Source organism: Arachis duranensis, chromosome 9 (genome assembly GCF_000817695.3).
Source record: "Arachis duranensis cultivar V14167 chromosome 9, aradu.V14167.gnm2.J7QH, whole genome shotgun sequence".
Classification (NCBI taxonomy): Eukaryota; Viridiplantae; Streptophyta; class Magnoliopsida; order Fabales; family Fabaceae; genus Arachis; species Arachis duranensis.
This window is the reverse complement of record NC_029780.3, coordinates 7,316,385-7,329,507: the sequence shown is the minus strand read 5'-3', so window position 1 is coordinate 7,329,507 and position 13,123 is coordinate 7,316,385. Positions and strand designations below refer to the sequence as shown.

At 31.2% G+C, this 13,123-nt stretch overlaps 1 protein-coding gene across 1 annotated transcript; it reads right to left on the bottom strand.

Moving 5' to 3' along the window:
- Positions 1–6,580: 6,580 nt before the first annotated feature.
- On the bottom strand, positions 6,581–8,403 carry LOC107464394 (probable DNA-directed RNA polymerase III subunit rpc6). Its single transcript, XM_016083312.3, has 2 exons — positions 8,334–8,403; positions 6,581–7,277 (listed from the first exon to the last, which is right to left on the bottom strand). Exon 2 carries the CDS (start codon positions 7,274–7,276, stop codon positions 6,581–6,583), a length of 696 nt encoding a protein of 231 aa, XP_015938798.1. The 5' UTR covers position 7,277; positions 8,334–8,403.
- Positions 8,404–13,123: the final 4,720 nt, after the last annotated feature.

The window sequence follows — 13,123 nt, the reverse complement described above, 5'->3', positions numbered from 1 at the left end:
CAACTGTCAAGTGTGATTGTGTGTTGCGTCCAACGTGGCCAATCACGTAACACCTTCTGTCAGTTCGAGCCAATAATACATACACACGTAAGATTCTCTTTTTCTTCACTAGTCTGCCCTTTATGTGCTAAAGTTCTCTAAGCCAAAGATAATTGTAAAATAATAACGTAAAAGTTAACTACGGTTAAATTTATTATTTTTATTATGCGTAAGTTTTATTATTTTAATTCAATGTTGATTAAGTTTTTATTTTTTAATTTATTAATTTTTTACTTTAAACAAATTTGATCTAAGTGAAAATTTAGATACAATCAAGATATAAAAATTTTGAAATTTTGTGTTAAATTAAAAAGGTAAATTAAATACATAAAATAAAAATTGTAACAAGATTTAAATCAAATCATAAGATTTAGGGTAAAATACACAATTAAATTAAATAGAAGATAAAATTATATGATTCTACTAAATTTAAAAACGTTACCTGAATCATTTAAAATCATCTTTTTATGTAATTCAAATGAGCCAATTCTCTCGACCTGAATTCTCTTAACCTCATAATAAACCTACATCAGTAAGCCTTCTAAAAAACTTTTCTAACCTATCATTCAATGACCATAACCCCAACCGTATCCATAATCCACCATATTCTCAAATACACCTAAACCAAACCAACATTCTAAAAGTATCAGCTCAGTATCATATCTCAAATCCACAGAAAAACTAAAACATTACTCCATACACTAGAACAAAACCGGTGCCAGGAGGTATGGAAGGTTCGATACGGATAGAAGAAGTAGGGGTGTTTCACGTAGGCAGCACGGAGAAAGGTATTAAAAGAAGTAGTAAACGACCAAAAATCAAACATTTGGCGAGAAATATGGAGGTGACGGAGGTAGGGAGCAAGATTGTTGGTGTTAAGCGGAATTTAGAGCAACAAGATGAGTCCTTGATCGAAGAAGACTCTATTTCATCCATTGAATTTTATTCTGAAGGACTTCAGGGTGCCATCCCAAAAGCGGCACCCCAAGGTTCATGAAGATGATCATGTGGAACTGTGGGGTTTGGGAAAACCCCTAACAATTCACAGCATCAAAGGGTTATGTAGAACCCATTCCCCCGAAGTGGTATTCTTATGTGAGACCAAAAATACTATTTCGTTTGTGGAGAAACAAGGCAGAAAAGCAGGTTTTCAGAGGTTCTATTATGTTGAACCAAGAGGAATAGCAGGAGGGTTGGTATTAATGTGGAAGGAAGGTGAAGATATTAATACTATTCAGCATGATAATTTTTTTATTCATTTCACATGGAGAGACAAGGTGCAGAACAGAATTTGGGAGATTTTTGGAGTACATTTGCATAATGAGGAGGCCCAACGAAACGTTCAATACAATCAGATCTTAAGTATATTGGATACAGCTGGAGAAAATATTTTGATTACTGGTGATTTTAATGCTATCTCAGCCTTTAGTGAAAAAAAAGGAGAAAGAATGAAAACTATATCTTCTATTCAAGCTTTTTGAGACTTGATTAAGAGAGGCAGCCTGGTTGATCTTGGATATGAAGGTAAGTAATAAACAGGCAGGAGTTAACCTTATTCGAGAAAGATTGGATAGATGTTTGACCTCTATGCAGTGGAAACAGAATTACCCAAATGGCTCGGTGGTGCACTTAGATGACACAGGATCTGACCATAGACTGCTTCTGATTTCCTAGGATAGAGGAGGTTTTAAAACAAAGAGAAGGTTTAGATTTCAGGAAAGATAGTATGATAGCGAAGAAGCTAGGCATGTGGTGGCAAATTCATGGCATATGGAGGTTGCAAGATCTCCAATGTTTGTATTATTCAACAAGCTTAAACAATGTAGACCCAATTTGGTGGCATGGCAGAAAAATTCGTCTACTAACTCGAAGAAAAATATTGCTGAATTGAACTCAAAGCTAAATGCAGAGAAGGATAAAGGTGCAGGGGCTGACACTACTATGATTCAGGTCTTAGAGGCGAAACTAGAAGATGAATATGAGAGGGAGGAAAGATTCTGGAAAGAAAAAGCCAGGATGCAGTGGTTGCAGTGGGGTGATAAGAACACAAAATTCTTTCATGCCAAATTCCGTATGCGGAGCAGCAAAAACAAGTTGCACAGGCTGAAAAGTGATTCGAGTGAGATTGGTACTAATCCAGAACAAATAGCTAGTATTGCGCAGCAATATTTTGAAAACCTATTTACTACTTCTAAACCAAAGGAACCGATTGAGGAGCAGGAGGGGTTGACGAGAAGGATAGATAACAATACCAATCGAAGGCTAACTAGACCAGTCTCGGATCAAGAAATCAAAGATGCAGTTTTCTCTATTAATCCTCTCGCAGCACCTGGAGATGATGGATTTACTACAAAATTCTATCAGTTTTTCTGGGACACTATTAAAAGGAATGTTCTTAATGTTGTTCATAGCTTATTTGAGGGAGGGAAGATGCTCAGAGTCTTCAATCATACACACATATGCTTAATTCCTAAAGACCCCAACATTAGCAAAATGAACCAGGTGAGGCCAATTAGTCTTAGTAATGTTTTTTATAAAATTATCTCTAAAATTCTTGTGCATAGATTACAACATACTATGAACAGAATTATTAGCGATAATCAAAGTGCGTTTATAAAGGGTCGGCTCATTAGTGATAATGTATTGATTGCTCACGAATTTATGCACTTCTTGAAGAATAAGAGGTTTGGGGATGAACAACTAGCGTTGAAAGTAGATATGAGCAAAGCCTACGACCGGGTTGAATGGAAATTCGTTTGGGCTATTATGGAGAAATTGGGTTTTTGTAGAAGGTGGGTGGAGTGGATGAAGAAATGTGTAACGACCGTTTCCTACTCTGTTGCTGTGGAAGGACAACCTCATGGTTATTTTAAGCCATGTAGGGGATTGCGACAAGGCGACTCCCTTTTCCCCTATCTATTCTTATTCTGTGCAAAGGGACTCTCCCATCTGCTCCACAGAGGAGAACAGAAGAATGAGATCACTGGAATTCGTTTGAACTACAGATGTCCTTACATTACTCATCTACTCTTTGCAGATAACTCAATTATATTCGGTAAGGCAACACCCCAAGTATGTGCTAACATAACCAAGATCCTACAATCTTATAGTGAGGTGAGTGGACAATTAGTTAATCTACAAAAGTCATCCTTATTTTTCAGCAAAAATACCAATCCTGAAACTCGAAAGACTTTATCTTATATTCTCAACATTCTCCATGTTGGGAACCAAGATAAATATTTGGGTCTGCCCTCAGTGATACAGAGATCAAAGAAAGCAACCTTCAATTATATTAAGGATCGGGTGGGAAGAAATTACAGCATTGGAAAAAATCCCTCTTATCAGCCAGCGACAGAGAAACATTGATAAAAGCTGTAGCCACTGCCATTCTGATATATACGTTGGGGTGTTTCAAGCTGCCTGAGACTCTTATTGACAAAATACAGCGTATGATAATGAGATTCTGGTGGGACAACAGGAGAATGAAAGAAGACAACACTGGATTGGTTGGGATATAATCTGTAGACCTCATACTCAAGGGGGATTGAATTTTAAGGATTTAAAAGCCTTTAATCTAGCTATGCTAGGAAAACAAGGCTGGAGAATCATTTCTCAACCTCACTCTCTATTGAGTAAAGTTCTAAAAAGCAGATACTTTAAATACACTTCCTTTCTAAGGGCAGAGACAGGCTACAATTCGTCATAGGATTGGCGTAGTATGTTGGAAGGGCAGAAAATTCTCGAAGAAGGCTGTCTATGGAGGATAGGACGATGTGAAAAAATTAGGGTCTTTGAGGATAGATGGTTAAAACAGGTGGATCATAGCTCAATTCACAACAATACTACTGCCAACAACCAAATTGAATGGGTCTCACAGCTAATAGATCACAACAAACAATGGCGAAGAGACATTATAGAAGCAACATTTCAACCAAACATTGCACAGATTATTCTACAAACTCTAATAAACGAAGGGGAAGACTTGTTAACCTGTCCAGCAAATGGACAATACTCTATTCAATCTGGTTACACCAATGCCTTTAGAATGCTCCACGATGTCAGCAGAAACAAATGTGGCGAGCTCCTTGGAGGATCCAATGCCCTCCCAAAGTAAAAAATTTTCTCTGGCGTGCTCTTCACAATGGTCTTCTGGTGGAATTTGAACCACCGATTCCTAACAGTTCTGCCACAATGCCCTATATGCCCAAATCCTTCATAATCGGTGATCCACTGTTTGGCCTCTTGCTCTCACTCAAGATAGATATGGTGTTTGGCAAAGATCCAACCATCAGAAATGGCTGGAGATGACGACATATTCTGAAAATGGTGGGTGCATGTGAGTGGAAAGATGATGGGAAAAGATGGAGAAAACAGAAAAATAGCAAAGATGACTTTCACCCTATGGCAAATATGGAAAGTGCGTAACATGAAGATCTTCGAAGACAAGAACTTCTCACCTTTTGAAGTTTTCTCCATAGCAGATAAGATGGAAGAGAAATTTGCTACAAGACATTACATGAATGAAGTAACTATTGAGTTCTTAATCTCGGTTGTTTTAAAGTAAGTTAAGTGTGAGTATGTTAGTAAAGTAAATTAAGTGGGAGTACCTTAGTCTCGGTTATTTTAAAGTAAGTTAAGTGGGAGTATATCCTATTTTGGTTTTCTTTTGTTGTGTTGTCCAAAGTTGGACCAATTCTATTTGTTGCTTAATCTTTCAATCAATAATATTATATTCTACCTTTGGGGAAAAAAATGAGCCAATTCACATTAGTAGTGATGTTTGTAATTCGAATTTGACCAGTAGGTAGTTGGAATCAGCTTAATTCGAATTATACATGCATGAGTGTTAATGTAGTTTGAATCAGAGTGACATAATTTAAATAAATTTATTAAAAAAATTAATAATTTAAAAATTAAAAAATATATTTTTTCATGCATTAAAAATAAAGCTAACAAAATATTTAATTACGAGACTTCTTCAAAATATTTATGAGCTATCAATTCGAATTCCATACAATACTCTTCCATTCATTCTTGATAGCTCATGAATATTTTAAAAAAGTCTCGTAATTAAATATTTTGTTAGCTTTATTTTTAATGCATGGAATAAAATATATTTTTAATTTTAAATTATTAATTTTTTTAATAAATTTATTTAAATTATGTCACTCTGATCCGAACTACTCTAACACTATATGCATGTATAATTCGAATCAATCTGATTCGAACTACCTGAACTCTCATGCATGTATAATTCGAATCTAATTTAAATTACTGTTGGTTTTTCTAATTTGAATTCATTCCAATTACATAAAAAGATAATTTTGGGTGATTCAGATAACGTTTTTAAATTTAGTAAAATCATGTAATTTTATCTTCTATTTGATTTAATTATACATTTTGTCCTAATAAANATCCTTAGCTTTTCTCATTTTTTAAGACTTATAAATCCTCCATTAAACTATCGCACGTAGTACCTCTAGTATGTATAACATAAACTAGTTATAACATGAACCATATTTTTTTATTTGTTAGATTCATAACCAACATTGAAATATAAATGATTTTCTTTTCTCTTAATTGATAGTATTGAAAGAAATAATATTTGTAAAGAATTGTATAAAATGAATAAATAATTACTTGTCTCTGAAAATAGAAAAGTAATTTATTAACATTTATTGTATATTATTTTTGATGTCATCAGGGGATAAATTGAAAGAGATTATTTTGGCACAATCAACACGTTGTGACTGAATAAGAGATGTAATTCACTCCATTGATATCAGGAAACCTTTTTATAGCGTATTGTTAAAAAATATAATTATATTGTTTTGGATGACACTTTTTCTAAGAATTATTTGAAATTGGTTGCTTTTAAACCTAAACGTGAGGTTCAGGTTCTTTTAGGAGGTTTATGATCCCAAAACTATGTATCATGTTTAAAATTATCAATTAAAATTTTTTTAAAAAATAGTACAAAGTTTAATTTTTAATATATATTTTTTATATTTATTAAGATAAAAAATTTAAAATTTTTACTAATAATAATTTTAACATGTGCCTTTTAATATTAAAATATATATAATAACATTATTCTAAAGGTATTTTTTTTTACAGTATTTTTGAATCTACGCAGGTAAATAAACGACCTAGACAAATGAATAAATTTATCGTTGTTATTATTAAGGGTCAAATGAATGTTATTTTGAATGCTCAAACACAATTATCAACTTCTTGAATGAATTTGATACAATAAACTTTATAAACTCATAAACAACATGCACACTCATATTTTATTCTATAATTATAAATTAAAAATAAATTGAGTAAATAAAAATAATAGTTTGATTTTAATACGCTAATAATATAAAATATTTTACACAAATGTCTAATTATATTCGTTCTTTTAAATGATTAATTACGTAAATAATGTAAAAGGTAATTTTTTTTAAATATTGTATTTTATAATTAAATATATGTATAAAGCTGTTTTAGACTAGTATCAAAATTAAAAGCTAAAAAGAACTAACACATGAATCACCTAGAAGTCCAACCATTTCTGATAAAACTCACAAGTTTTGGGAGAAATATAGCCATCTGGTGAACACAAGTTAATTCTTGGACAAACTCCACATGGAATTGAAGCCATGGCACCAATTTTTCCTTCACCATTATTAACACCTCCTTTGCTTTTGCACCTATAACAAACTCTACCAACAGGGAATTTCTCATAATCCCCATAACCAGTGCTCTTCACCTCTATAATCTTATCATCCAAAACTAAATTTCCAAGAATCTGATCTACCTCTTGTGTTGTGGTTCCAGAGAAATAGCCTCCTCGGTTGATGAACTCCAAAATGCCATCGCGATTCGCGATGACATTCCTGGAGATGTAATTCAGGCATACTTGCCTTAAGCGAAATATGTACTCTTGATCAAGTTTTCCTTCTGAATACCAACTCCCACCCGTGATTTCGTCGGCCGGTTCGAAACCGGCCGCCATATAGTGCTTCCTGCTCTTGTTTTTAATGTTAACAACCTCCTTGATTTCACCCTTGGTTTGAAGCATCTTAATGGATTTCTTGATCATGCTTTCAGGGAGAGATGTTTCTCGCTTTATGTCTGCCATCCAAATCCCCATGTTTTGTTTGCTGTGAATTACGTTATACACTATGCGCTCTGCATCGCTCATGTTATCAGAATTTGAAGCCAACCCTTCTCGCTTCCGCTTATTCATCCTTCAACAAAAACAACCATGAAAAATGTACATTCAACAAAACTTGAGAAACAAAAACAAAGAATTTAATTTTCATGCCTCGTCAAACAACTAATCATACAGGTAAAATTTCACGCTTAATTGTTCATTTAAAAATAACTGCATGTGAGTATTGACCAATTATATGTTAACACATTGGTTAAAAATAATCAATTTTTAAATATACTACTTAAAAAATTACTTAAACATATAAATATAATTAAATAAGTGTATCAGTACATATAAATTATACTCAAAAAACAATTCAGAATGTTTTAAGTTTTAACATCAAAATTAAATTCATTTTGGGAAAAAAACTTATGAACTACAGCACTAAAGCAGAACCAAAATGATATGATGACGACAGATTTACGTTTAAAAACAAAATTGTATAGGGACACATTGTTGATTCTCAACCTTCAACACTAATTTTTAGCAAGAGTAAAATACAAGGTTCACATAAATGATCAATAATAAATAATAACTGGTTAAGTAGTAAATTTCTTAACACATTGAACAAACAATAAGTTATTGACATTAACTTCTACACATACATGAGAAAGAAAGTTAGCTAATAAATTTTAAGAAAGTAAATTAGAACATTTTTAAATTTAAACCTTCTAATGTTTCATATTCAGACGGAGTTTTAAAAGTGTGTTATTTTTTGTGAAGAAAATTATTTTATTTCTTGATATTTCAAGCCATTCTTAACCAAAAAAAAAATTGCCTTTCATATTAAATACAGAGATATGTAGTCTAGGTAGTAACGAATAAATATATTATTATTTGAGTAATTAAAATCTAGAATCAAACTAAAAACAGCTGAAATATTAATAGAGTCTAAAGAATTGAATTTTTCTATAGCTATATACAATATTTCAAAACCTAATATCCAAAGAAGAAAATAGAAACGGAGAATTTTCAAAGTATCTAACATCAAAAATGATAAAGAAGTGGATAGCAAATTAAAAGGAAATTATAGATGGGGAGAATAAAGAATAGGATCAGAAATTGAACAGTTATTGTAAAGCATAAAAACCTGATGACGATTGGTAACGGCGATGCTGAGTGGGTTAGACACTTGCACTTGTGTTGAGACTTGAGGCTCAGTTGAGAAATAATAAAATAAGGAGTGGGAGAAAAAATGAATTAGTCGCTGAATGATACAGAAAATTGTATGTGGATATAGGAATTAGGAAATTTTATTTACTATTGGGCCTAAATGGGCTTGTAAGTGAAGTAAATTTTGAAATAAAAAAATTTAAACCAAAAAATAAACTCAAGCTAAATTTATTGGATTTCTCTTAATAAAATTTTGAAACGTAAATACCCTCTTCTTATTATTATATAAATCGTCTTAAGGATCTTAGGGTAATATAATATATTAACTATGTCATTCAGGAATGATTTATTAAAAAAAGGTGTAAATCATATTAGGATAGATAGAGTTTAAAGTTGGCTATAAATCATAGTAGTCTAGTGAATTTAATGTATTTTGAGACTAAAACACACTTGATTAGTACAATTTACATGTAATACGTAGCTCTAAGCTCTTTAAAGCGATTTATGCTCAATTTCAGTATTTCTCAAAGTTCAGTCACGATTTATTTTTAAATTAGTAATCCTAAAAAGACTAGAACGATTTATAATAACAATAGTTATTTAATTTAATTTAATTTGTATATTAATTATTTTAAATTTAAAAAAATTCATCAATTTATTTTTAATCTCCAATAACAATAATTTTTTATACAGTACTCCAATCAATAAATTATGTAAAAAAAAATTAAATTTTAGTAATCTCATTGATTTTTATATATGATATACTAATTTTTTTAAGGGCGAATCACCTAAATAAAATATTTGGCTTCTAAAATTATAGAAATGTAATTTTTACGGTTTGAATACGAAAATGCAACTTTTTATAAATCTATGTAAATCGTGGAAGGAATCTACGGATTCGAAATACACGTAAACCGCTGGAGGGGTTTTACGGTTTACGTTTGATGAAGTATTTGGAAAAAAATCGTGGCAGGAGTTCCACGATTTTTGTGAGGATGCAAAACATGCATAAACCGTAAAAAAGATCCAATAATTTATGCACGCATTGAGTTCCACTGTATATATCAATTTAAAGTGAGTGGTGTAATGGTAGAATGTCATTTTTATTTCAGTAATTTTTTCTTTTATTTGTTTTATGCTTAAAAGATAGAAACAATTTTAAAATAATAGTCCAAAATAAAGAGTACATTTGAACTTAGTTAAAAAAAATTGAGTACACTAAATGGTTGTTGACAATGACATAGCCAAACTCTTGAAATGCTTGTCCATTGTGATGTAGGCTTGCATTTATCCTTCTTAAGTCACTAAAAAAAATTATTAGCAAATATATGAAATTATATATCATTCAAATAATAAGGTTTAAAATTTTAAAAATTTAAATTAAAATTAGTACTATACAAATCAATCATTTGCATAAAATTAAATTAGATTGAAAAATATAAATTACATCAATATTATCCAAATCGTTTAAAATTATATCATTTTTACGATTTGAATAAATTCAAAATGTACTGCAAAATATAATCTTATTTCGTTGATGTTGACAATACAAATAATAGATGTAAATATATTTCATTTACTCTAAGTTGGTATATATAGTGAAACTCGGAGCGTACTCGGAGCGTACATAAACTGCTGGACCTCTTTCACGGTTTATGCATGTCCTCACAGAAAACCGTAAAACTCCTACCATGGTTTCTTCCCAAATGTTTCATCAATGTAAACCATGGAATCCCTCCAGCACGTATATTTCAAATCCGTGGGACTCATTCTACAGTTTACATAGATTTTAAACTGCTGGACCTCTTTCACGGTTTATGCATGTCCTCACAGAAAACCGTAAAACTCCTACCATGGTTTCTTCCCAAATGTTTCATCAATGTAAACCATGGAATCCCTCCAGCACGTATATTTCAAATCCGTGGGACTCATTCTACAGTTTACATAGATTTATAAAAAATTACATTTTCGTATCCAAACTACAAAAGTTACTTCTATGTAATTTTAAAAGTCAAAAATTTTATTTCAGTAATTCGCTTTTTTTTAATATGCTCATAATGTTTAATATGGTGTACTATATTAAAAGAATATTATATAATTATTTATTTGGAGTATACTATATATTTAATATGTTTATAATAATAAATATTAAATAATTAATAAGAGTACTAGTAGATTGATATCCGAAAGAAAAATAATAAAAATTTTTATAATCAAAGAGATTAATACACGATTTCAATGATGGGATTGAATATTTGGTGATAGATTATTCACTAATTTATAATGTTAATATTAAAGAAAAGATAAGATTATAGTATCTAAATAAAAAAAAACCTTAAAAATTGAAGATAGAATTTTAAGATAGATGAATAATAAGATAATTATTTATAAAAACGATAAGAAAATTGAAAACGGCGCAATACACAATTCAATCGATTGGGTAACACAACTAATCGATTGAATTGGGTAAATTCATATTGCTTTAATGACTTCAATCGATTGGGTAACACAACCAATCGATTGAATTGTGAGACCTCACGTTGCTTTAAAGCTTTTAATCGATTGGATAATATAAACAATCGATTGAATTATAAAAAAACTCACATTCTAGTTATCGTTCAATCGATTGGGTAATATGACCAATCGATTGATTTTTGCGAAAACCATACTGCCTTGCAATTTCAATCGATTGTTATGTAATAACTTGAAGTCCAATCCAATCGATTGAGTTATGGAAAACCTAAAATTCAATCGATTGTTTTGTCAATTCAATCGATTGATTTTCTAAGAAACACGATTTCACAACGCTCGAGGGATGTAATGGATCAAAGATAAACTTTTAATCGATTAGGACGGCCAAAAAGTTATTACGATCAATGGAAGTTCTAATTCGTTTTTGTTTTTGTTTTTTATTGTTAATAAATATAATAGATGAATGATAAAATAATAATTTATAAAATAAAAAATAGTTTTTATAATTAGATAAAATATATGGGGTTAATTTGTAATTAAAATTAAAAAAAGACTATTTAACAGTTATTAAAAAATTTAAAAAATATGTTTTATTATGGGATCATTTAATGGTCCAAACATTATGGAACTATCTAATCCTTTACATGCTGAATGATACAGAAAATTGCATGTGAATATAGGAATTAGGAAAATTTATTTACTATATTGGGCCTAAAAGGGCTTGTAAGTGAAGTAAATTTTGGAATAAAAAATTCATGTTATAAAAATAACTAAATAAATAAATAAAAAAGATGTAACAAATATAAAATAAAAAAATATAAAGAGAGAAAGAGAGAAGAGTGTTTTATTGCTTTTGTGTGTAACTCCTTTGCCTCAATATATGTATTTATAGGCACACAAAGTTTACGTTTCAAACTTCATTTCAAACTTCATTAAGTTTGCTTTATCCTAAGAATTTATTTCTTTCAACATAGGAAAAATGTGCCACTCATAAATGGGCATCCATCATCCTTATCCATCATCGTTACAACACTCCCCCTTGAATGACCATTTAGGATTATGCCTCGTTAAAACCTTACTAAAGAAAACCCAATGGGAAAAAACTTTAGTAAAGAAAAAAGAGTACAAAATTCATTGTGATGGGGACTGCCTCATTAAAAATATTGTCAAGAAAAACCCAATGGAAAAAAACCTGACCAAGAAAAAAAGAGTACAGTCTCCCCCTCTTGTCGACATCATTTAATGTCTCGAAATCGGCGCATCCCAATCTCATGTACCAATCTTTCAAAAGAGGATTTTGGGAGTGACTTTGTAAATAAATCTGCCAGATTATGACTTGAGTGGATCTGTTGGACATAAATTGTCCCTTGACTTTGAAGATCATGAGTGAAGAAGAATTTGGGAGAAATATGCTTTGTTCTATCACCTTTGATGTATCCGTCTTTAAGTTAAGCAATGCATGCTGTATTATCTTCAAATAGGACAGTTGGAGCTATCTTATGATCAATCAGTCCACATGATGACAGAATATATTGGATCAGACTCATGAGCCAAAAACACTCGCAACTAGCTTCATGTATCGCTAGTATTTCAGCATGATTAGAGAATGTTGCTGCTATCGTCTGTTTTGTAAACCTCCATAATATAGTTGTACCACCATATGTGAATCGGTATCCTGTTTGAGATCTCCCTTTGTGTGGATCAGACAAGTATCTGACATCTGCATAGCCAACTAGTTGTGACTTGGATCCATAGGGATAAAATAATCCCATATCAACCGTTCTATGAAGATATCGAAAGATTTGCTTGATTCCACTCCAATGTCTTCTGGTTGGAGAGGAATTATACCTTGCTAGTAAATTCACCGTGAATGATATGTCAGGTCGTGTATTATTAGCAAGATACATTAGCGCTCCAATGGCACTAAGATATGGTATTTCAGGACTAAGGATATCTTCATTCTCTTCTTTATGATGGAATTGATCCTTCTCCACATCCAAAGATCTTACGATCATTGGGGTACTCAAGGGATGTGACATATCCATATAAAATCTTTTCTGTGTATGTGGCTTGATGAATAAAGATTTCATTTTTTGTATGCTCGATCTGCAGGCCGAGACAAAATTTAGTCTTTCCAAGATCTTTTATCTCAAACTCTTCTTTTAGAGTTTTTATAATTGTTGGAATCTCTTCAGGAGTTCCAATGATATTTAAATCATCAACGTACACAGCAATTATAATGAATCAAAATGCAGTTTTCTTTATGAAAACATATGGACAGATATCATCATTCTT

What these genes read in the sequence shown, in the direction of transcription:
- LOC107464394 (XM_016083312.3), bottom strand. Translation starts at nt 7,276, where the DNA reads ATGAATAAGCGGAAGCGAGAAGGGTTGGCTTCAAATTCTGATAACATG.